The 24,702-nt window shown below is 34.3% G+C and overlaps 1 protein-coding gene across 1 annotated transcript in view; it reads right to left on the reverse strand.

Annotated features, from left to right (window-relative positions):
• The window catches only part of LOC145660627 (uncharacterized), an 84,326-nt gene extending 59,955 nt beyond the window's left edge, over positions 1–24,371 (reverse strand). Inside the window, exon 1 of the mRNA XM_081725909.1 lies at positions 23,786–24,371. Within this exon, the coding sequence (XP_081582035.1) occupies positions 23,786–23,800 (15 nt within the window). The 5' untranslated portion in view covers positions 23,801–24,371. The remainder of the gene's footprint in view (positions 1–23,785) is intronic.
• Positions 24,372–24,702: the final 331 nt, after the last annotated feature.

The following is a 24,702-nucleotide window of genomic DNA, read 5'->3' on the forward strand; positions in this document are numbered from 1 at the left end:
GTAGCAGATCGATCATGGTCCATACATCACTGAAATTTTAAGAGCTGGGTGGAATGGGAGTCGTAAAGACATTAATTGAACTAATGAAAAAATTAGAAATATATAATTAGTATACACGCGTAAGATCAATACATTTTAATTAGAGCCGTGCTAAAAATTGGAGAGGTAAATGAAGAGTACCAGAGGTCAAAGAGCCAATCAACAAATTTAGAAACAGATGCTGCAATTTTAAAAGAACCTATGTTATTAACTAAACTGGATGTGCCAAGTACCAAGGGAGGTGGGTACCCTGATTTGTAGCTTAGACAGTTGTCCTGAATCAAATTTTAACTGAAAACAAGTGATATTACAAAAAGCGCTGCGAAATTGTGTTATATTTTTAAGTAATAATCCATGTTTTTCATAATAAGCTAATAGTATGACGACAAGTATACTAAAGTTTAGATACAGCGGAAGTGATATACAGTGTATTTTTTTTTTTTTTTTTTTTTTTTTTTTTTTTTTTGAAGATACATAATTTTGTGCTTAATTTTGCATTACTGGTAACTTAATTTCTAGCAAATTCAGTAATAGTATTGAAATGTTAATTCTAGTTTAATGTGAAATAATTATTTACCTAAGAAATTTGAAATATTTAATGTCACTAATTTGTTCATACACTTCGACATCACCTGAATTTTGTCATTCAAATCGTATGTGTATGAACACACTCAACATTTATGAGTTAATGTTAGGTGATCCTGCTATGCTGCAAACTGAAGTATTATGTTTTAATTTATATCATTCATCAGGTCTGGTTACAATGGGTAAGAATTAAAAAGCTTATTTCTGATGTAAAAGATGTGATAGTATAAAGCTATGAGAAATTGCACATTAGATTAGTGTATTTCTATTTACGAATTTCATGACAAATTTGTCAATCATTATCGTAAGATTGTTTAGTGATTATGAAAATAAATTAAAACAAAGCCAAGATTATCCAAGCCTGCCGATTGAATATGCTGCACAACAATTAATATACTGTAAACCTATTTAGTTATTATACTGTACCTCACGCCTCTCCACTGTACGTAGAACGTTGCCTTTCATATTGCAGAAAGTGTGTATTATCCGAGGTCAGTCAGATTCACATTAGCTCAGATGATCGGATTTTACTGTACAGTATTTGAGTCAACTTATGCAGGCAGTATATTTTACCTTTCAATTCACATTTTAATTACTAGTAAATGATATTCTACTTTCAATTACATTTAGTGTTTGATCTCTTTTCGAAAATAATCAATTCGATTAATTACTAAACTTTTATGTTAATTTTGACGTATTTGTCTTCGCTGTAAAGAAATAACTTTTAGGATATTTTTCTCCTGGATATCCGATACGAGAGAAAAAGATTACGTTATCTAGATTCTTATTTATTTAGGTGTTTCTTCCATCGACAGTTCTACATGTGTTTCTTATATATATATTTGGTCTAGGAATTAATTCGTGCGGTTGGTACGCACACATTGAAACTGTAGTACAAACACAAAACACATAAATACCTTAAGAAAAATATTGTCCATCGCTAGCCACCACTTTCGCCCATCTGTCAGGCAATGTACGGATTCCGTGGCGAAAGAAGTCCTCATCCTTGGAAACGATCCAGTCAGAGACCCATGTTTCGATATCTTCTGAAGAAGTAAACCGCTGTCCAATCAAATCGTTGTTCATGCAATCGAACAAGTAGTAGTCCGAAGGAGCAACGTCTGGTGAATACGGCGGGTGGGGTAAAACTTCCCATCCGACATTTTCTAAATAGGTTTTGACCGGTTTTGCGACATGTGGGCGAGCGTTATCATGTTGAACAATAAGTTTATCATGTCTGTTCTCCCATTCTGGTCGTGTTCTGGCCAGAGCTTGCTTCAAACGCATTAATTGTCGTCGATAACGTTCTCCATTCATAGTTTCACCCGGTTGCAGCAGCTCATAGTACACCACACCTTTCATATCCCACCATATGCACAGCATAACTTTTGCACAGTGAATATCTCGTTTTGGTTGTGATGGACCTGGTTCACCTGGTTTCACCCAGGCCTTTTTTCGTTTAGGGTTCTCGTAATGGATCCACTTCTCATCACCCGTAATAATTCGATGCAGAAACCCCTTTCTGCTCTGTCGTTTCAGCAGCAATTCGCAAATGGTTTTTCGTCTTTCAACGTCTCTGTCTTTCAATTCATGTGGAACCCAATTTGACATCTTTTGAATCATTCCCATGGCTTTCAAGCGTTTGGAGACTGTTGTTTGATCAACGCCTAATGCTGTTGCAAGTTGTTCCTGCGTTTGACACGAATCCTGCTCGAGCAATGCTGTCAATTCTTCGTCTTGATTTTTTTTTTTTTTTTTTTTTTTTTTTTTTGGCTTTCCAGCTCGCTCTTGGTCTGCCAAGCCGAAATCACCACTTCTAAACCGTGCAAACCACTTCTGACATGTTCGCTCAGCTAGAGCATGGTCACCATACATTTCCACCAAAATACGATGACTTTCAGTCGCACTTTTCTGCATGTTAAAATAATGCAGCAGGACACCCCGCAAAAACACTTTATCAGGCACAAATTGCGCCATGTTCACTTAACTACAAACTGGTGTTGTTGACGCTTTAATCCACTGCCCTATACTACGAACGATACGCGATGACAGGGGTTTGCAACACATGTGTGGATGCTCCGTTCGTTGCGCCATCTCTTGTCCACCCGCACGAATTAATTCCTAGACCAAATATATATATATATATATATATATATATATATATATATATATATATATATATATATATAATATGTGTGTGTATGTTTTACTTTTACTTTAGGTTAAGATCTTTCTGTTGAACAACTGAGGAGCGGTCGCAGCGCAGAACCCCATAACTTATATTGGGTCGTTAACAATAAATAGCAAAGGTGTCTTAAAAAAGAGGAAAATTACTTATGTACACTGCAATAAAGAGAATAATATTATTTTGTCTAGTAGGTATTTCAGTAATGTTTACTGCTAATATTTTCTATGGTATATTGAATGGTATTGAAGACAAATTGAAGATTTGAAATTGATATATAAATATAGTGAAATTGGTAAAGGATAAGGCTATATAAATGTGTATTAAATAATCAAATAATTTTCACCCTTTTTTACAATGTACAGCAAGACTAGTTATTTTAATATTACTAATATAACTATTACCGTTAGAATTAACTGCGTTTATAGCCTCACTGTAGCAACAACTGCATTGTCATAGTTCTGTGTAGGGGTGTTAATTTTGAGAACTAAAGCAAAGAAATATGTATAAATTCTAAAAATGATGTAGACGCAAATCCTTAAAGAGCAGAAAATGTAAATTTAAAACTTGTATTCATATTTTCATGGTTTCTGCGCTTTAGAATTTAACGTTACTTTCGTAGAGCCTTATCAATATTTGACTGCAATCGGTATGATCTCACCTTAAAGAAATAATTTTAGTACTTGTGTTATTCCATAAATTTGTACAAATTTTAAAAAAGAATAGTTATAGTACATAAAGAAACTATGTGTAAATGTATTTTTAATAATTGAGGATGATATATTGTAAAATCAAATTGGGAAATCTAAAATTTAGGAATATTAATAAAGAAGTTCATGACTATTATATTTCCTAATAATGATAACGTCTAAGTAAAAGAGAAATTACTATGAAGTTTGAGATGCCATGAATTTTCTCTTTCATAAATTCATGCATACAGTATTATAAGCTATACAAATTTTATATGGAGTTATGATTGAACACAATTTCCAAGGAAAGTTTCTTTCACGTAAGGCTTAATGTAATACTGTACATACATGTTTATTATGGCTTTAAATTTGTCATGTTCTCTGTCACACATTTCTTCCGTTCTAACATGCACCAAACTTATTTCAAAAAATGTTTAACCTCCAATTGTTCTATTTTCTTCTCCTACACTTGCACTGCATGTGCCTTTTTATATTTTAACGTACTTTGAGAAAACCGAAAGAATAAATTTCCCACGTTATTCGTATCACAATGTTCGCATGTCTAAAAGGCATTGCTCTTTTTGTCATATCCTTTAACTATAAAATGTCAGCAATATTCAGAGGCCAAGTATTGTAGTAATATCTAATTTTATTACGATTCATCAAGTATACTGAATTTATAAATGTATGGGAGAACACTATACTTTGCAAATCGCTTACTTATAAACAATACAATACACACTAGATGTCGTACTGGCGTATACAAGTTTTTTTTTTTTCGAAGGGGTCTGAAAATGTAAAGTGTGAAGTTGGATTTAATAAAAAAAAATCTTTTTCACAATAGCTAAAAGTTGTTTCATCTAGCTACAAAATGACGTCGCATGAGCAACAAAATATTTTGTATTAAATAATTATGCAATGGGAAAAGTATTAGACAATTCATTAAATCCACTTTGATAATTTAACTTCTGCGAAAACGTTATACGTTAAACGTTCTACGAAAACGTTTAAATATCTCACGGAAAGTATTTTCGTATAAACTATACTTTATACAAATATTTTTGCAAAAGTACAGATATTATATTTAAAAATTACATGATTTTACATCAGATTGAAGTTGCACAAATTTAATCTACATTTAAAAGTAATAATAATAATTCATGTTTCTATGTACAATAGCAACCAAGACTCTTTCGTAATGGTTGTAACGCTGCTGTAATAAACCGAAGTAATGAAAAGATCAATTTCATAAAATATTCGTAATTTTTACCTAGATTTTACAAAACGAACTGTAATCTTGAACTTGCAGATCTAGCAAAATGACGAATGACTTGATCTGAGCGACATTTAAAGCCAAGCAAGTCTCTATGAATAAAGAATGGAGGAAGCCTCCATTCAATCTACTTTCACTTGTTCTGCTACTTAAGTACTTTAATTAATTTCAGTTTTAAAAAGCTTCGCTCAACTGAAATTGTCGAGAGAGGAAGTACAGCAAATATTTTAAGCAGTATTTTCATGTTTGGGCAATTGCTTATTTTAATTGCATTCGTCTAATGCGGCAAGAACATTTGCAAGTTTCTGTGCTGCGATTCCATTTTGTTTCCATGATTCCCATTCTCCCCAAAAGAATTCAAGGTAAAAAAAAATGTCTTCGTTGAATTCGAACACCATGTGTATGTGTAAATGGGAGGTCAGACTTTGCTGAAATTAGCTACTGGGGAGATGGTTCGCTAAAACTCTTTCATCTAACAGAGGAATCAAGTTTAAGCATAGAATAAAAGCTGCTACTCGGTAGCATGATTCTGGGTCTGCTTAAGATATAAAATGGTTTAGTCTCGATACCTTTGAAGGCTAACTGTTCTTATAGTACTAAATTTATTATTTAAACATTTATATGAGCTGTTAATTGCAAGGAAGCTTAAAATAGTTGGTGAATCTCAGATTCGACATCTTGAGCCAAATCAGATACAAATTTTCTTGTCAATTTTATTTCCTTTAATGTCTTATAGACATCAATTCGATTTCTTTCAAGCTGTTTCTAGGTCAACCCCAACAATCAGAGCTAGAATGAATCATGGTATTCCTGTGCTTTTTACAACTAGTTGTTGAGTCCGAGCCTTCGGCTCATTTTATACTATAGGTTAAAATCGGATTGTATTTAAAAGCTTTAACTTTTTACGGTAACACTGTTTCTCTTTGAGTTTGCCCACCAACCAATGTGCAGTTACACAAATATTAATGTTCATATAATGGGTTATTGCAAATGATTGACCCGATTTCATAAAATCAATGTAGCTTTATTATTGGGAATATTATCACAAAGCTTTACAGACGTGTTGAAAAGCTCAAGAAGTTTTTTTGTGTTGCAGCTTCGCTTATGATTTCCGCCACGAAAGCTCAGCAGTGAGCGTTTGTTCATGATGGCGACAGGCGCGGAGAAAGCTTACGTTGTACTCGAGCTTCATTTCACCTCAGTCTATCCTAACTAGAGATGCAAAAAAGCCGGCTTTTTTGAATCGATGGTTTTTTTCACATAAAAAGCCGGCTTTTTTGGGAAAAAAACGAGAATTTTGGAAATTTTGGCTTTTTTCAACTTCATGATTTTTCTATCTAAATAGCTTTCTTATAGTATATTCTATAGTTAGATAAGAATTCCATGACCTGAATGTGATATTTCGCTCTGAAATTCACCATCAAGATAGATGGAGCACGTGTTTTACGAATTAAAGCTAACATGAAGAATGTAGTATTTGAGGGTAAGTTTAGAGGCTATTTAACTTTATTTTAACTTTTGAGTTATCGACATCTCTTTTCTTCTCTAGTTTGTCATCCGTGTTTCATTTCTAAGAGTTTTTAGTACTCTAGCTTCTAGCGCCCGTCAAAGCGTACGTTTTTCAATATATCCGTCAAGCCGTACTTCCATATTTCTGTTATACTGTAGCTGTGAAGTAATTTAGCAATAATTTTCCGGACACAACCTTGAATACCAATTTATACAAATAATCAGTAGCGGATTTAGAAAAGTACTTTAGGAGGGTTTTTTCTGAATGTTTCGTTTCCTAAAAAGTCCTAATTTTATTTGGGAAGTGCTTGGAGTTTATGAGTACAGGCATAATATTTCGTTTCGTTTATATGTTTAGCAATAATCTTCCGGATACAACTTTAAAAATCATTTTATACTGAGAATCAGTGGCGGATTTAGAAAAGTATTTTGGGAAGGGTTTCTTACTAATGTTTAGTTTTTTTTAAACATTCGTAATTTTTATTTGACGGGAGCTTAAAGTTTATGAGTAAAGGCATAAATAATAGATATTTCGTTTGTTGCAGACATTTCGTAACTTTGGGGAACGGGCTTCAGTCCGAAAGACCGCCCCCCTAACCTTCGCAAAACCGTCACTGCTGGTAATTAGTAATAATAACGATTTAAAAACAAAAAAAAGGAAGTCGCCCAACTCACAGTACACGCACTATTTCTACATTCACAGATGGAATGAAGAAAAGCTTTGTCAGAATGGTCGAATGCTGGTTGAATCCCGGACTTCCCGATAGAAGCGCAAAAGCTAATCACTCAGTCATGTTTGTTGTGGAGTTGTATTTAGCTTAACTTAAATATATTCCGTAGTTTTTTTTTGGGGGGGGGGAGTTCCGTAATGATATGTTGAACCCCTCTTGTTAAAAATTCAGAAAACTTGAGGATTGGGTAAACTGTGATGGTGGTTCTATAAAACTTAACTGTAGAATTTCAAGAATATACAGAACCAAAATCTCTAGATGTGCAGCCTTTAAGTGTATAATATAAATCTAAGTATTTCTCTTATGTTTTATTTTAATTTTATTTTGTTTCAAAAAGAGGGTATGGAATATTTTGAAGTAAAAATACTACATACTATTTTGCTAGTTATTTGTGTATTCTTTAAAAAGAAGTGTTTACTTTTAGGGTTGGCTGGTTTACACCAACTTTTTTTTTTTTTAATAACTGGTTTAAACCACAAAAATAAAAAGAATGAAAAATGCGAATCGTGTGAACTTCATGGTAACGTTTCCAGATATCAAACCACCTGCAATAGTTTTATTTCCCTTTCACCTTTTAATCAAAGTGTCCCATGTTCAATTCTCGGTCGAACCACAAACCTTCTTTCATGCGTAACCCAAGTAGCGGTTCGGTCAGTTTAAGCGAAAGTATTCTCCTTGATAACCTCGGTATTTCGTAAGGATGTTAAGCCTAAATATACGAAACAAACCAAATTGTATATTTCTGCATGCCTAAATGCGTGCTGTTTTATAAAGAAGCCAATATTGCTTAAATATATTGATAGAAATTGGCAAAATTTATCGATTGCCTACGTAGCTTCCAACATTAGCTTGGATTGGACTTTCAATGATATCTACGTAATGGTACTAAATTTGTAATTTAATACCTCAGTTTTAGCGTACTGATTATGGACGTTGACCTTTAAATTTTACATGCAAAGCAATAACAGGATTTTCCCGTTATTGTCTTACATTTCAAGTAATGACGGGATTTTCCCAATGGCTAGGGCGGGAGATTCTCAACTTAAGAAATTTACTGACCGCACTTCTTTAAGCTTATGGGAGTTCTTCCGGCATAACCCCGCTGTTGCATAATAACATCAAGGCGAAACAAACTTATTTCTGTGAATATGTAATATAAATACATAAAGCAAAAAATCTAAGTCAAAAAAGCCTGGTTTAAACCAAAAAAGCCTGGTTTAAACATCCCCCAAAAAACGGGTTTTTGGCATTTTCAAAAACAACCACGGTTCTTACCAACTCTGCTTACTTTTGTATATAGGAAGTTAAAAAATTCTTATTATATACATTGGTTAATCCTGTGGAATTCATAATGTAAATATAGAAAAATTGTTTGAAATATTCATAATGTAAATATAGAAAAATTGTTTGAAATATTTTTTCGAAATTCATAGTTTATTTTCGATGTTTTATATTATCAGCATCAACCACTAATTAAATGATTTTTTGTGTTATAGAGAAGCGATACAAAGTCTGTTTTATCAATTTAAAGCAGTATTTTGAAAAAAGCCCAAAATTTCCCAAGCAAAAAAGCAAAGCAGAAAAAACCGAGTTTTTTTTCCAAAAAAGCCGGTTTTTTTCCGAGCCCTTGCATCTCTAATCCTAACAGTGTAACGACACTTCCGTATGAAGTTCAACAAAGATCCAGCAGCTGTTATGTTCATTCAGTGATAGTATGCACAGTTTACAGCTCTGTTAGGGGAAGTCAAGTGGTCAGCCTACAGTGACTGAAGAAACGATCGTGGTGGGGATGATGATCAGCAATTGCTGTTATGGTCTTCACGCTCTCCGGCACTAATCCCATGCGATTTTTTTCTGTGAGAATGAATGGACTACATGTTTCATTCTATGGCGTACTTGCTGAAGTCATGATCCTTATCTACCAACAGGACGTGGAAACAGCAATAACTGACTTCTTTGCCTCTAAGAACAAAACGTGATATCGAAATGGAATCGAGGAACTGGCAGGAAGGTGGCTGCATAAGTCAAACAAGAGGACCTTCACTCTTTCAATATACTGTACAGTTATGATGTGTGCTGAATATGGCAAGACTTATGACTCAACCTTGTACAATCTACACATAAAATATGCTGAGCTCCCTCATGGCTAAGCTGCTAACATACAAGTCTTTGGCGTGGGAGACACAGGTTAGGCTGATCCCACGTTAAGCTATAAGTCCACGCGTCTCATGGGACATCACTGCTGAACGGGACACTAAACTCAAAATCAAATAATGTTTCTAATCCTAATCTTGCATCTTTCCCTTCAATCTAAAACCACAACTTCCATATTTTCCCATATTCCTTTAAATTACAGAAAGAATGAAATAGACCACTCTACTACAAGTGATCTCAAATACGTAGATACTGAAAGAAACAATTATCAAAGTCTATACTGTGAGATATGTGTCAGATTACAGGGAATTACTGTGAAGCATCCTCTCATGATTAATGGCTTTCGCTGCTTAGAAATGATATCTTTTCTATATTGTAAGAACCTCATTTGATGCAATAAACAATTTCCCAAAGTGTTTACAGTACTGACGAAGATTAATTGTAGTGTACTCGCTATGATTTCGTTAAATGTAACATCTGGAGTTTTGCACGTTCTAATCCACATTACTTTTAACATCATAACAATTTTAATTAGCCATTTTAATACTATATTACAGTGAATAATTTTAAGCGTGAAGCGTGATTATGAAGACATAGAGTTAACCAAAATGTTTTCGAGCAGGATAGTAATTAGGCGTTTTTCTCAGCTAGGGCTACTAAATATTCTGAAGATCCTAGAATCATGAATCATGAATATATATGAAAGTGATTTAGAAATTTGTTGACAGCAACTGATTTGTCCCTAGTTTTAAATATTGTCAAAATACGATATTTTATACTGTGAGCTCCATAATTATTACGATAAAGGAATAACTTCGCACATGATTTAAAATTTAATGTATAATGATATTCTAAAGAGCACAATTCCTTTAGTTCTTTAGCATTGTAACAGATACCATTCCAGTTCTCAATAATGTTAACATAAACTATTTAGAATTCACAAATATGTTCATTTAAAACAGTAATGGCAAGTTGGAACAGGGAGTGAATCAACCACAGAGGATTTACTGGTGTCAAGATCCGTAAGAGACAATGTAGAACATCTTCACAAGAATTGAATAATCATATTCAATTTATAATATCGTTCGTCGTACACTAATTATCACAGGAACATAAAAACTGTTATAACGGTAACCGAAATATTTACTTACTAAAGGACAACAGAAAAATCTATTTATTTACCATTTTAGTGGAACACTTTACCAGTCTGCTAATGTTCGGTGGTACACTCTATACTGGATATTCCAACGTGGAGGTTATTTTCAAGGTGGACATTACTTATCCAGGAAACATTTTCAGTTCGTTTAAGAGATTACGTTTAAAAGAATCATTTTCAATAATGAGTCAGGCGGACCAGATTGAAAGACTCAGTGATTTCTTAAACTGATTCATAATTATGGGATCTTATGAATAGCCGGGGGCGGCTCGCCGGCCGGCTGTTGCACAAGGCTGTTTTAAAACAAACTGCTCATTGTTGTATATGTTAACAATGTAAGTGGTTGAAGTATTTTATCATCACAATCAGTATAAAATAGAGTATCTTTGTCATGCATCAAATTGATTAAAATTCATAGATTTAAAACTTCAGCATTTTTTTCTCCTAGCAGACGCATTTTTTGCTTTACCTTCTCCGATTTTTGTGATTTTGAAACAAGCTACATCATATATTTTTGAGAAACAATAGGAAGTAATTGTGTTTCTACTTTTAAATTGTAAAATTTTTCGTTTTAAAACCTCGAGACAATTCAGTTGTGGTTGCTTATACTTGATTTTAAAAGCTATTTTTTGTAACATAGTGGCTATATGATCATAATATATTCTACAACTTAATGCAGGATATGGAACACTTTAGTTGCCACCAGAGATCGAACAATGGTCTTCTTACAAGAGCCGCAAAATATTCACAAATTTCGGCAGGCGATTTGGTCAATCTATGTTAACTCGTTCCTGACTAAACATTCTTGCGTTACGACTAATAACATATAAAACTAGGGTTGCCATATTACCCGATTTTAGCGGGTACCACTCGATTTTCAGGTCCTATATTTGTGCCCTGCTTAATCACGAAAAACCAGCCGCTGTTTTGGATTGGAGAAAAATGTAAGACGATTTTTTTGATAAAGTGTTATATTCAAGCCAGAGTTGCCAATGTGTGTGTAATTGCACAAAATGTGTGCAATTTTGACCTGTTTGTGCATTTTGCGTGTAATGAATAGCCCAAAACATCATAGCCCAAATGTTATAACTCATTTGCTATCTGGAACGTTTGTTCTTTGAATTATTTATTTGTTTAATAATACAATAAATTTAAATAATTTTCCTAACGACATATAATTTAGAATTATTTTAAAGATAAATGTTTCTGGAAAAGTACTATTAATTTTCTGTTCTCAAATCATTGTTGTTATCATAATAAATTATATTGATAAGCACATATTGTTAATAATACTATGGATCTGCTTCTTTTAGTTAAATATTGTAAATAGGAACTGTAAAACGTTAAACTAAGAATTTGAAGATTTGAGAATTGTTATTATTTTGTAGAACTCGACACTTCTTAGTGCTAAACTACCTTTTCTTTTGTGACTAAGAATTACTTCGTATAATATCTATGAAATTATATAAAATGTAAGTACAACAAAATAACCTATTTAATAGATTAAGTTATTTATTTTAATGTTGATTTTAAGGGTACACTATTGTCATCTAGTTTCTAGTCTAATATTTAAAATTGAAAGTTACTATGTTTGTGACTTAAGAACTCTTGAACCACCCTACCGATCTCGATCAAATTTCAACATAGATGAGTTTCGGGCCGGGATTATATATATATATAGTTCCACTTTGACGGTGAAACTTAGGGAGGGGGAGATATATAAAAATGGTGGAAAATGACCGATATTAGTGTAGAATACATAGTTTTCGGGGTCGTTGAGATGAACAGTGACACTTAAACCGCTGAACGATGCCGCTTAAACCCAAATTCAGACCTGTACGTCCGAAATGAAACGTATTTTCCCACACGAAGAACGGGCAATCTACTAGTTGATAATATTTTGAAAAAATCAGTATGGACAGCTCATTGGAGATTATGTAATGGTATGTATTATTTGAACTGCGTATAATGTATTAGAATCAGACTAATAATAATAAGATTCATTGGATTAAAACTATCTTAGGCAATCGGAAGACGTCGTTGTGTATCAGTCGAAGAGATGAAGAAATCCAGGCGCATTTCACAAAATTTTCATCTCACACACTTGAAATTAGTACGCGAGTTTGCAAAGACTGTATGTACCGCTGAATATTTGGCACATTCTTGTTTAATGCCATAGTACCGGAGGAAACATTTAGAATTTGCCAATATTAGTTTTTGGAGGAATAGCCCAATTTTTAGTGAGTATATTCTCGATTTTTTCGTCAGATTGAACAGTTAATGCTCTCTGAGGCTTTTCTTTTGAAGAATTACTTCATTTATTGTAATATTTATTACTTTCGAGCAATGTTAGGGGAAAAGAAATTACGGTGACCGTGAGAAAATGTAGGATTCCATATTTCAACTGATTTGCATGTTTCGTAGCCACTGAATGCCGAAAAAGTAACTTTTCGATGTTTGTTCGTTCTGATGTACACTCGCCTAGAGGGCATACCATTCCACACATAGGGGCAAAATTTTAAACGATTCTCCAGAAGGGTAATTTAATTTTCTTTCTACCTCCAAAGGTCGTAGTAATTGACTAAACAGTAAAAAAATGTGTTTCTCTGAAAAACGGCTCTAATGATTTTGTGCATTTTCCATAAAGCAAAATTTCATTCTCAACTCTATATCGTTGTATAAGTTGTTTTTCTGGGAAGAGTAGCAGTATATTTTTACCGCATTTAGACAGATGAAAGTCAAGATATCTTTCCTTCAGATGCCGAATCGATTTCAGAAAATCACTTACCGATATATATACTCGACGCTAAAATAAGATATTTTTTATATTGTTACCACTTCCGAATTGAATAGAAAGTTAAAGGGGGAAATGAAACTTTTCTTGCGACGCACAATCAATTCCGAAAACGAATTGCTCTACTGTGGATAACTTTGAAACAATAAATCTTTAATTTCTACCATTTTCTCCTTTACTATAAGGTAAATGAAGGAGAAGGAGCGTATTGTTAGAACGCTGAATCGGTTCCAAAAAAAAAAAAAAAAAACTGCTCCTCGTTATCTCATACAACTTTTGCTCTCTAAAGATCAATATTGAAACCAAAAGTAGTAGTAAATTGCTACCGCTTCCGGTTTTAGTAGAGAGATGCGGACGCATATATTAGCTTTTCTTCAGACGCTGAATCTGCTCCAGAAAACAGCTCATGCTACGTATTTTCGTATTTGTTCTATGGAGATCTTTTCAAGCTGGAAATGATTAATTTCTACCACTCTCGGTTTGAATACAAGGTTAACGAATTAGATGGATTTGAACACTGAACCTACTTCAAAAATCTGCTTCTCGAAATCTTACAGATTTTGTTGCAATACCTGTTCACAAACAGACGGACATTGCCATCCTATAAGACTTCCAACACTTATTAACAATAGATTGTAAATCTAATAATTCCTGTTGGAAAATTATCTTCTCACTAAAAGTTTTAAAACGAGTATTGTTTCGCCTGTGATTAGTATTATGCGTTTGTCAGTGCTATTTCAGTCATGATTTTTCCTTATAATGAAGTTGCACGGATTATTCTAGCATTTTAGAATTAATTCAAGCCTAAATACGAGAGAATATTTCCGGAAATATTAAGTCTGGCTATTGAGTTATAACTAACAGAAAATAGCCCCGTAACATTTCCACTGAAAAAGTTATCTGCTTTTAAAATAGTTCTACAGTATTCACTGCACGAAATTACAGTATTCGTCGAAAAAAGGGTTTCCAGCCTAAAATTCAACGAATTAATAAATTCAATCACATTATAAGAAATAAAACTATTACTAAAATAGAACTTAGAAATGCATAGAAGTAATACACAAAAAGACAGCACCGGCTTGAATACTCTTCCCTGGTGAGGAGGTGAGGAGATTATTTTCCCTATAGGGATTATTTATCTTTTTGCCTAAGATTTTGTAATTTTTAATAGCAATTGTTCCTGCAACCACATGTATAATATACGTGCAATTTATTTTTCCTTTTATATTAAACATTTTAAAGAAAGTTAAGAAAGAAAGCTCTAAAAATAATACAAATCACGTTTTAGGTAACTGGTTAAGATTGTAGACGTCACTAAGAATATTACCGTATATATTATGTTCAATTTTTATTATGTAACTATGAAAGAGAAATTAGAAGACATTGTCAGAAGTGTAACGAATCAAATTCTCGGTAATTTTGATTTGGTCATGTTTGTATCATGATGCAGGGCTATTGTACAAGTCAATTACGTTTAGAGGAACTGTAAGAAAAAATGGTGTCGTACATAAATGACGTAGGCGAATCTAACAAAAGAAAGTGATTCAATGTTCTTTTTCTTCACATTTCCATTCATTTCATTCATTTTTCTGTATATGATTTTAAGTCATGCAAAATAAAAGGTTTCATCCTTTTATGGTTTTACCGAGAATTAGCCTAAATTTTGCAATTGAATCTTTACTTGATGTTTTCTACACAGAGAGACAAATGTATAAAAAGAACAATAGTCAAGAAATCATGTATGTATCATTTTAATAAATAATGCTAATAGTTTTTCTTTAGTTTGTACTAGAGTGATACATTAATGTAGATAAAATCGTGAGAATTCTAAGATGTGTCTATTAAATGAAAACTTGTTGCAAAACAAAATCAATAGAACCAAACAATATAAAATTTTAAAAAAGACAGTCGAATCACGTTTCCGATACTTCTAATTTTAATTCTTTGACAGATATACTGTTTCATTTTCGTCAAACTTACAATGACACAATTTTAAAATGCATAGTTTCTTCATTTAAAATCAAATCTAAAGTAGTTTTTGTAATTTGTTTTTTAAATAATAATAGATGGTCGCAACTCAAAACCAGTATTTCCCTTGCCATATATTATGTAATTCAATCCTGTAAGTTGATATTGATCTATAAATAGATAATCTGGACTATAATATTAGTCAGATACAAATAACGAAATTTGGTAGTTAGATATAGGTTAAAAAGAACACAAGGAACTCTTTAGGTTAAATGGTTATCCCAACAGTACTATATGTCAAACAGTACAATGCACTAATTCTGTTGAAGAAGTGATTTTCATACAGTATCCATAATGCATTGCCTGAATGAGAGTGATCCGGAGCTTCCCTTTGATTACTACAATTTGAATTTTCCTTAATTTGAAAGTGCAAACCACGATTCCGTTCATTAGACTAAATTAAACTATGCAAAATGAAAGATAATAATGAATGGTACACAGCATGTAATATCCGTGAGCTAACAGTATTCGAATCCCCGGCAAACAGTTCTTTTGATTTACACCCTAATGACTTGGGTTAAAAATCGTTTTAGAGATTTCTTTTGGACAATCATAAGGCAATCCTTCCTCTAAGCATCTTCACCGTAAATATTTCATCTTATCGGTACTGAACAATAAGAATATTTCTAAGGAAGCTAATAATCATCACATGTTTGAAAGGAATTCTCCCAGGATCAGAAGTTTGCTGTATAATGGTCTTCAGTCGTACGAGAGTTGAGTTGAGTTGATTTTGAGTTTTATGTCCCTTTCAACAGCAAGACGGGACCTACAGATTAACATGGAATCCGAACCACATAAGCTCCCACCGGGAATCAAACCCGGGTCTCCCACTCCAACGGCGTGTACGCTAACCGCTTAGCCACGAAGGAGCTTTAGTCGTACGAGAGTTACTGGATCAATTTTCTTGAAAAGTCTTAAGCACATGGTATCATTATGTCACCGTATCTACATTCTGGAATCACTCAAAGCTACACTCCACTCTAACTTCTCGTATACCCTGTACTTACAAATATATAGGATATTAATGAACTATACCGACAAGACAAACTCTAAGAGGTGATTCCTTATACCAAAATAAGAGAAGAAGTTCGTATGGCTCTCTGTAAAAGTGCATAGTGTCAGAGCTGGGGATGTCCAAAAATCATGGGAAAGCTACATTTCTATACGCGTTATTTCGAATTCAAGAAACAGTGAAGTGGCAACTATATCAGCGTAAAGGAAGTCACACTTATGGCATCCAAAAGTGCATATGGAAGCAATGAGCAATATATATCCAGGGTTCTCCCTACAGGACATAATTCCCAGACATACTCCCAAATGAGTTTCCAGATATGCTCTGAGTTAAAGTTGAGTCTAAAGTAGACAAAGTTAAGCCTTGATACCAATGAACATGGAATGCTTCGGCGAAAAGTGTTATAGACCGCCAACACCATAGTCCTTTGTGTTACGGAATGACATGAGCTGCCATCTTTTGTTTCACGTATATAAGTTAAAAAAATGTGAAATATACCCTGATAAAATCGATCTTAACACGCGTTATTCCGAAAACAACGGACTATGGTACTGGCGGTCTCTAACACTTCTGACATTCCGTCAAGCATTCGATGTTTACTGGTATCAAGGTTTACCTTTCGACTACTTTGGACCCACCTTGAAGCCAGAACATATATGAAAAATGAAAATTAAATATTTCAATTTAATGTCCCTCGAATATGCCTGTTAAGCTAAGAGAGGCGATGATTAAGGTAAGTGAATGATGAGGGAAGAATTGGTGGTATGAGCAAGTGGGAGGAGACGGTAATACTCCCAGGAAACACACGAACACGATGTTCTCCACCATAAAATTACTTGGCCTCAGATCCAACAGGAACCCATGTACCAGAAGTAAACACTCTATCACTGAGCCACCGTACATCCTCCCCTCAAAACATACATGAGAATTCTGTTGGAAATAATATGGGAATGTTGCACTCTAGAGAATTTCTTGTTCACGCATTGCACGTCAATGAAGTATGCATTTTTGTATGGCGTGACTTCCTTTACGCTGATATGGCTTGCCTTTCACAATTTATCGAATTCGAAATAATACATGTTGAAATATAGATTTTCCATGATTTTGGACGACCGCGGTGGCTCAGTGGTTGAGCGTTCACCTCTGGTGCTTGGGGTCCCGGGTTCAAACCCTGCTCCCGCCAAGTGAACTTTATGGTGGACAAACACCGTGTGCGTGGGTTTTCTCGCGGTTCTCCCGTTTTCTCCCACTTTCTTCATTTCACTCATCTCTCATCATCACCGTCTCCTTTAGCCTAACCGGCATAATAGTGGGACGTATAACTCAAAAATTTCATTTCGAAACAATTTTTTTCAGTTTAACCCGAGAAGGCCCAAGGGATGCCTTGGTGGCACCCTGGCCCACTTTTAATGCCATTATTCTTAACCCTCCAATACGCGCGTAGGCTACCATTGTAGCCCAGCGTTTTTATTTTCCTTGCTGCAAAGTAATGCGAGATGATAACTCAAAGGGTGTCTGTTTACCTTTCTATCAACTATCATTCTGCGTGTTGAGTGTGTGGTCAAACGTAAAATCGAAAGGAACTCATTGTTATTCTGCTTGAAAGTTTCATGGGCTACAATTGTAGCCCGCGCGACTATTGCTGTCACAAATGTTCCAAAACGTCAAAGTTTTTTCATTATAGTTTGAGTGTTGATTAGATGGTCAATGAGTTTCAAAAATGCCAATTCTGATGCGGCATGTTTTCTAGATGGCGATAGTTAACATTTTGAGACCACAAAAATTCATTTTTCGGACACAGAAATAGTGAAAATTCAGAAGACGTGACTGAGAATTCCGGGCGGCAGGAATCACTGATACCTATTGCTAATAGTAGTAAAGACAGTTCTGAAGTAAATTGTTATTTAGTAAAACACAATCTCAAATGGAAATGACACTCCTACTCGTAATATTTGCGCTCGTGCTCATAATATTGTGCTTAGTTTTCCAGGACCTAAAGGTGGGGGCAGGTCTGCGTTGTCGGAGCTTGAATATCTAGAAGTACTTTTAGATGCAAACATTTTGAGACTTAAGGTTGATTTTACCAATATTTACATTGACAGTATTAGATTGAGATTTGTACTTAACCGTGATGCAAAATTTACAGACGAGATTGTACGTGCCCTTATTGACATTTTGATGCTTTTGATGAGTGGTCAATGCTTGAAGGAAAGTGTGCATTGACCACTCACCACTTGTGTGCAGAACATGCTTAGAAGGACATTAATACGGAAACATGAAAAGAAAACTATATGAGTGTAAATAGCATATGTAAAATTATGCAAAATCGTAATCAAACTTTGATACCAAAAAATCGTTATGCTGAAAAGGTATATGTTTTATGGATAATGCGTTTATTTGTAATATTTGTAAAATTAAAAAAAATATATATACTTAATTTTTAAAGAATTCTAACACATATGTTTAAGAGGGAGGAAAGTTTAAAATGCGCCAATTTGGTCCATTTATTGATAAATACAAATAACTTTTAGTCTTTTCCTGTATCACTTTCGAAAAAATGAAGGGTGTTGGTCTTCTTTGTCTATACATAGCTTTCAAAATAAACATATTTCTCAAATTGTTTATAAAACCTTTGAAACAGTTTATAAAAACAATTCTCTACAAGAAAGACAGAAATATTAACAAAGCTAGGCAACATAATAAAATAAAAGAAAATGGGCTACAGCGGTAGCCCGCGCGACTATCCACGTCACAAAAATCCACGCGCGTATTGCAGGGTTAATAGATATTTCGTCCCGTGTCCTGTGCTCTAGAATTCTTCTAACTCTTTCAAATGCACCCTCTGATTGGGTTTCCTAAGCATTTTTTATTTCATCTCAGAGAAAATGGGGGACGTAGATTAATTTTGGGCCTGGGAGTGTTTTCATGATTTCACTTGGACGGTAAAACTTGGGGGGAGGGAAAGGAGGAGTTATAAAATAATAAATAAAACTTAATAACTCTTGAAAAAAACGACCAAGCTCGATCATATTTTTAACATAGTTGAGGTTCAATCGTGGAATGTTATCTGTCAATTCACATTGACGGAGCAACGTAGGGGAGGAGGAGGAGATGTACAAAAATCAATACAGTTAAAAATAAAAATGACTAAGATTGTGACTTAATAACTCTTGAACCGATCTCAATCAAATTTTTAACATGTATAAGGTTCGGTCCTGAAAAGGTATTTAGAGTTTGTCTCACTTTGATGGTAGAACCTAGGGGAGGAGGAAGGGAGGGATATATATAGAAAGTGGGTAGTTGATGTTAGTAATCCATATTCACAGGTGAGACTTCAAATAATTTGGCGTTTGATCCGTTATTTTGTATTTCCAATACAGGTCAAAAGTATTTATATAGATTGAATTTACACAAAAGACATAGACAGTTGAATCGTTTTCAGTTTTCACTCAAATTATTCTAAAATATTAAGAGGTTTGATTATAATAATTATTATTTTAATTTTCTCTCGCTCTTTTTTAGTCAATATTGCTAAATATATATTCATCTTCATAATAGCTATTCTGCCATTATTGACAAGTTACTTACTGCAACTGAGAAGGTTCAACGTTCGGTGGTCCTCAGCTAGTCTCTACGTCTTGATGTAGCAATTTTCTGTTTTAATACCTTCCTTCAACTATTCTTCTTCACTCCCTTAGTCTCTTTCCTTCCAAAATACCCTCCAGCACGTTCCTCATAATACAGTTCCTCCTCAGCCAATATCCTAATCTGTTCATCTTCCTCCTCTTAACAATATCTAAAATTCTTCTTTTTTTCCCTACTGCTATTTTTTTTTTAAAACCTTCTCATTCGTTGTCCGTTCAACACAGCTAAAACGTTTCTAAAACGAATTAATAAATAAACTCTCCTTTTTTCTTCATCGAAAGCCTGCAATTTTTTCATCTATTTTGCGTAATGCCAATATTTCCGCCCCATAGAGTAGGCCTACATATTGGAATCAGTAAAACAAAATCTCGATATTTAATTGGAAATTTGATTAATACAAGGATTAGCTAATCGTGTTTGAAAGAAAAATCTGACGCCTTTAGGGTGTAAAAATAATTTTGCAATTCATGGTATTTCAATAATCTGTGTCGTCTTGATTTTCTTTCATGCATCTCAGGGGTAGCCTCCCCAGTGTGGGAACCAGTGGAGTGTTAGATCTATTAAAAAATATAAACAGATTACGAAACGTTGTGATTTAGGCATATCTTACAAGTAGTGAAGCGTGGGCAGCCATTAAAAGAGGAAAGGTCATCACCTATGTTGTACACTATTATGATACTTACACAAAGTTAAACTATATTACATTTAGAAACATACGTTGTATTTCCGTTACTATTGGCGCATTGTAGAGTTTATTATCACTTATATTCATACTAAAATTTACCTATGAAAAGCTTAATATTTCTTAAATGCAAGACTTGCAAGACTCTTGCATGCAAGACCAAGACCAAGACCAAGACTGGATGTGCAAGACCAAGACCAAGACCACCCCGGTCTTGGTCTTGGTCTTGCATTTGCTCATCATTACTTACATACTGCATGTATGTTTAGAAATCTGGTTTCATTTTGGGATGGGATGTATTTACAGTGAAGAAATATGGTAACCCCATGATAAAGTGCCTCAGAGTACCTCAGAGTACAGTACTTTGTTTAATGTGATTATAATAAATGCTATCTTGGAGATTTCTTCGGTGTACACATTTCCTTCCACTTTTCATCACATGTATTCGTACACAGGGCCAGCCCTGGGCAATTTGCCGTGCAATAGCATTATTTGTGGCTCTTTCTCCAGAAAGGACAGAAGTTATAAGCCACGGTTTTAAGTATGCTACCCCATCATCAACAACGAAATTGAGGGAAAGTAGACTCGCACTCAGAAAGCCCTAAACACTACAAATACAATCTCGGTGTGTCTGTTTTTTAAATCATAATTATTATGTTAGTGGAAGATAAAGCAAACACACCTGAAGAGGAAAGAGATAATTCTTTTTATAGAATTCAATATCGAGCTTCAATCTCAATATAACAGTTTGAAATTAAAATGCAGCTAACTCTTTTATATTTGTTTCTTGATTTTTCTTCTACATCTGTTAAAAAAATTTAAAAAAACTTGTTACCATCTTCAATGATAAGATATTTTTTTGTAACAAACGCAAGACTAGTTTTGTTATAAAAACTGTGATAACTAACTAAATGGAACAGGTGTTCCAGAATTGAGTTATCGTATTTGACAACAATCAAGCAATTCATGCTGATATTTGTTTGACCATTTGCTTTAGCACTATCCAGGTGACCTTAAACTAGTGTGACTTAACCACTTCTGGATCTTGGGTTTTTGGGGTATTTTATTAGACTTTCAGTCAAGCAGCTACTGCATCGTCACTATTTATCCTAGGATCATGGTTCATACCTCATTCTCTTCAGAATGAAACAGGCTTTCAAATGGTATTACTTACATGCCCATACCATATACTAGGAGAGGGAAAAGTGATGTCAAAGGGAAAATTTCGCGGGAAACATCTTTTCACACTTTGGGCCCCTCTGGAACGGCCCTGTGTGAACGTAGAGATCTCAAAAAATCTGATAAATAGTACTCGGTAGGCTGAATGTGTGTGCCAAATTTGAAGTTTCTATCTTGAACACTAAGGGCGGGAGAGATTTTATCAAGAATCCCCACAATGCCCGAAATTACGGTAAAAGACCCTGATCTCAGGTAAAAAAAATTTTGAGACATCTCTATTTACCCTAGAACTATAATCCGCCAATCGTTCTCTTCAGAATAGAAGTGCCTTTCAGGCGGTACCATTCACATGTCTCCATTATATATTTAAGGCGGGAAAATTCCGAAGAAAGGGATTTTTTGGTAAAAATATCCCTTTTTCAACTTTTTGCCCCTCCGGATCCCCCTGTTTTAATGCAGAGATCTGAGAAAAATCTGTTAAATACTACTCGGTAGACTGAATGTATGTGCACAATTTCAATCTACTAGCTGCAAAAGTAAACCCTCCAATATATATATATATATATATATATATATATATATATATATATATATATATAGACCGACAATGCCCCATATTCCCATATACAGAAGGATATTTTGTAAAAATTTCCTGAGGCATCCCTAATTATCCTAGGGTCATGGTTCGCCCATCATTCTCTTCAGAATGGAACTGTCTTTCAGATGGTATGACTCACGTGTCTCCATCATGTATCTGAGGCGGGAAAGTCCCGAAGAAAGGGATTTTTGGGTTAAAATATCCCTTTTTCCCAACTTTTTGCCCCTCTGGACCCCCTTGTTTTAACGCAGAGATCTGAAAAAATCTGATAAATACTATTAGGTGGGCTGAATGTTTATGCACAATTTCACTCTTCTAGGTGCAAAAGTAAGCTCGCCAAAATATATATATATATATATATATATATATATATATATATATATATATATATATATACCGACAATGTCACATATTCCCGTATACAGAAGGATATTTTGTAAAAATTCCCTGAGACATTCCTAATTACCCTAGGATCATGGTTTGCACATCATTCTCTTCAGAATAGAACAGCCTTTCAGACGGCACCATTTAAGTGTCTCCATCATGTATCTGAGGCGTAAAAATAGTGAAAAATGATTTTTTTGGTAAAAAAATATCCTTTTTTATTTTGTTGCCCCCCTGGACCCCCTTTCTGCTAACGCAGAAATCTGAAACAAATCTGGTAAATACTACTCGGTAGAGTGAATGTTTGTGCAAAATTTCAATCTTCTACGTGCAAAAATAAGCCCGCCAAAAAATAATGAACATAGGCTTAATAAAAGAAAATATATTGTTTAAAATTATAACGTCATCACCTCCTATGTCTCGACGCAGGAAGGTGTGAAACCATACATAACGTCTTCTAGAATGTCTCTGGACTTGAAAAAAAATCGGACGAAAAAGCTCAAATAGCAGATTTATAACGCAATGTACCATGATAAGGTTCCGAAAGGGTGAACCTGATTTACGAATGTAGTATTGAAATAGGTACGCTTAGTAAATTTAACTATCATCATCATGAAGTCTGTTTCCAACAAGAAATATTTACTTTAAATAATATAATTATGACAAATTTTGCCACCCCGTACAAATGCATATGTAGCACATATGATAGAGCCGGCCCAGTTCGTACATTTCACTTATATTTATTATCTCTCGTTTCAAGTTTTGGGTATCATCGTGAGATGTTAAGATTCTTTTTATTTAACTTATTTATGTTACTGACAAAAATATTCATCTATTTGTAAGAAATTATACATGAAAGGGACATGTGTGAGGTGGGGTGAACTTTTATCTTCAACCGCACAAGAAAGATAAACGTGGCTTCGTTAGGATATAGACACTTTTGATAATGTAGAAGTGAAATATTTCACACGAAAGTACAAACTAATTATTTTCCAGTTGTAACAAGGTAAGCATGTTATTTCTTAAAAACACATTAAAGGAACAATTTGCACTGTGCACACAATAACGTCCAATATTGACACAATTTGCACTTACAACAGGAAAAGAACACAAACACACATATGCACAAACACTTCACTAACCTGAAACACCAACATGATATCCGGTCCGTAGTATGTCCACAAAGGAAATTGTAACCAACCGCCAGAAGGCGTAACCTTTCCTTATATACTGATGACCCTTGAGAAAATAACCACGTGTATCCAACGTTGGAATTCACTTCTCCTGATGTACTTGCCAAATAACAGGTCTCATTGAAACAAGTGAGAGTTTTGTCTGTCTTGGCTATCTACCATACATCTGCGTTGTGAATGTGAATGTCAATGCATCTTGGCTTCAGTGGACACTGTTGATAACATCGCATGTACACACACTTGCATACACGCATAAACATACGCATGGACAATCCTTTGCCGTGAGTGTTGACTTTTTTGTGTTGATAGTAGTGGTAACTGGAGAACGTCCAACGAGATGGAGAGCTTATTGTGCTGTTTGCCATTGGCTGAAGAATATCCCTTTTGCAATTATTCTGTCGCCTTCACGATCTTAAGCCAAGAAACCCAGTTTTCGTTCTCCACATGAGTGTCTGCCGCTTCACGTGACTGGTTTAGAAAATTTCACCTTGCTAGAGGCCACGGCGGTTTTTTTGTTTCTCTCTTCTCTGTTACCTGAATGGCTTCTTCACTAGTCTTTCTTGCATCAAAGCAATGCTGCTTACTCTTACAGTTAACGGTAATAAATGTCAGAAAGGTCATGCACACCAGAAACAGCTGTGTTTGCTCTTTCGTTCAAGCTTCAAGTAAGAGATAATCAACGTTAATTAGTCTCTAATTTCGTGAATAATTAGTTTAGAATCTTTCCGAAATTATAGTAAATGATAAATAGTTCATTTAGTGAGAATCCCAGTACGGTACATTATTTCTAAAACTTGAAAATTTGATTTCAGTCGTTGGGCAACAGTCAACAATAAATATGTTAACAAACAAAACTACTATGATAC

The sequence above is a fragment of the Thermobia domestica genome, chromosome 9 (genome assembly GCF_964235325.1).
Source record: "Thermobia domestica chromosome 9, izTheDome1.hap1.1, whole genome shotgun sequence".
Lineage (NCBI taxonomy): Eukaryota > Metazoa > Arthropoda > Insecta > Zygentoma > Lepismatidae > Thermobia > Thermobia domestica.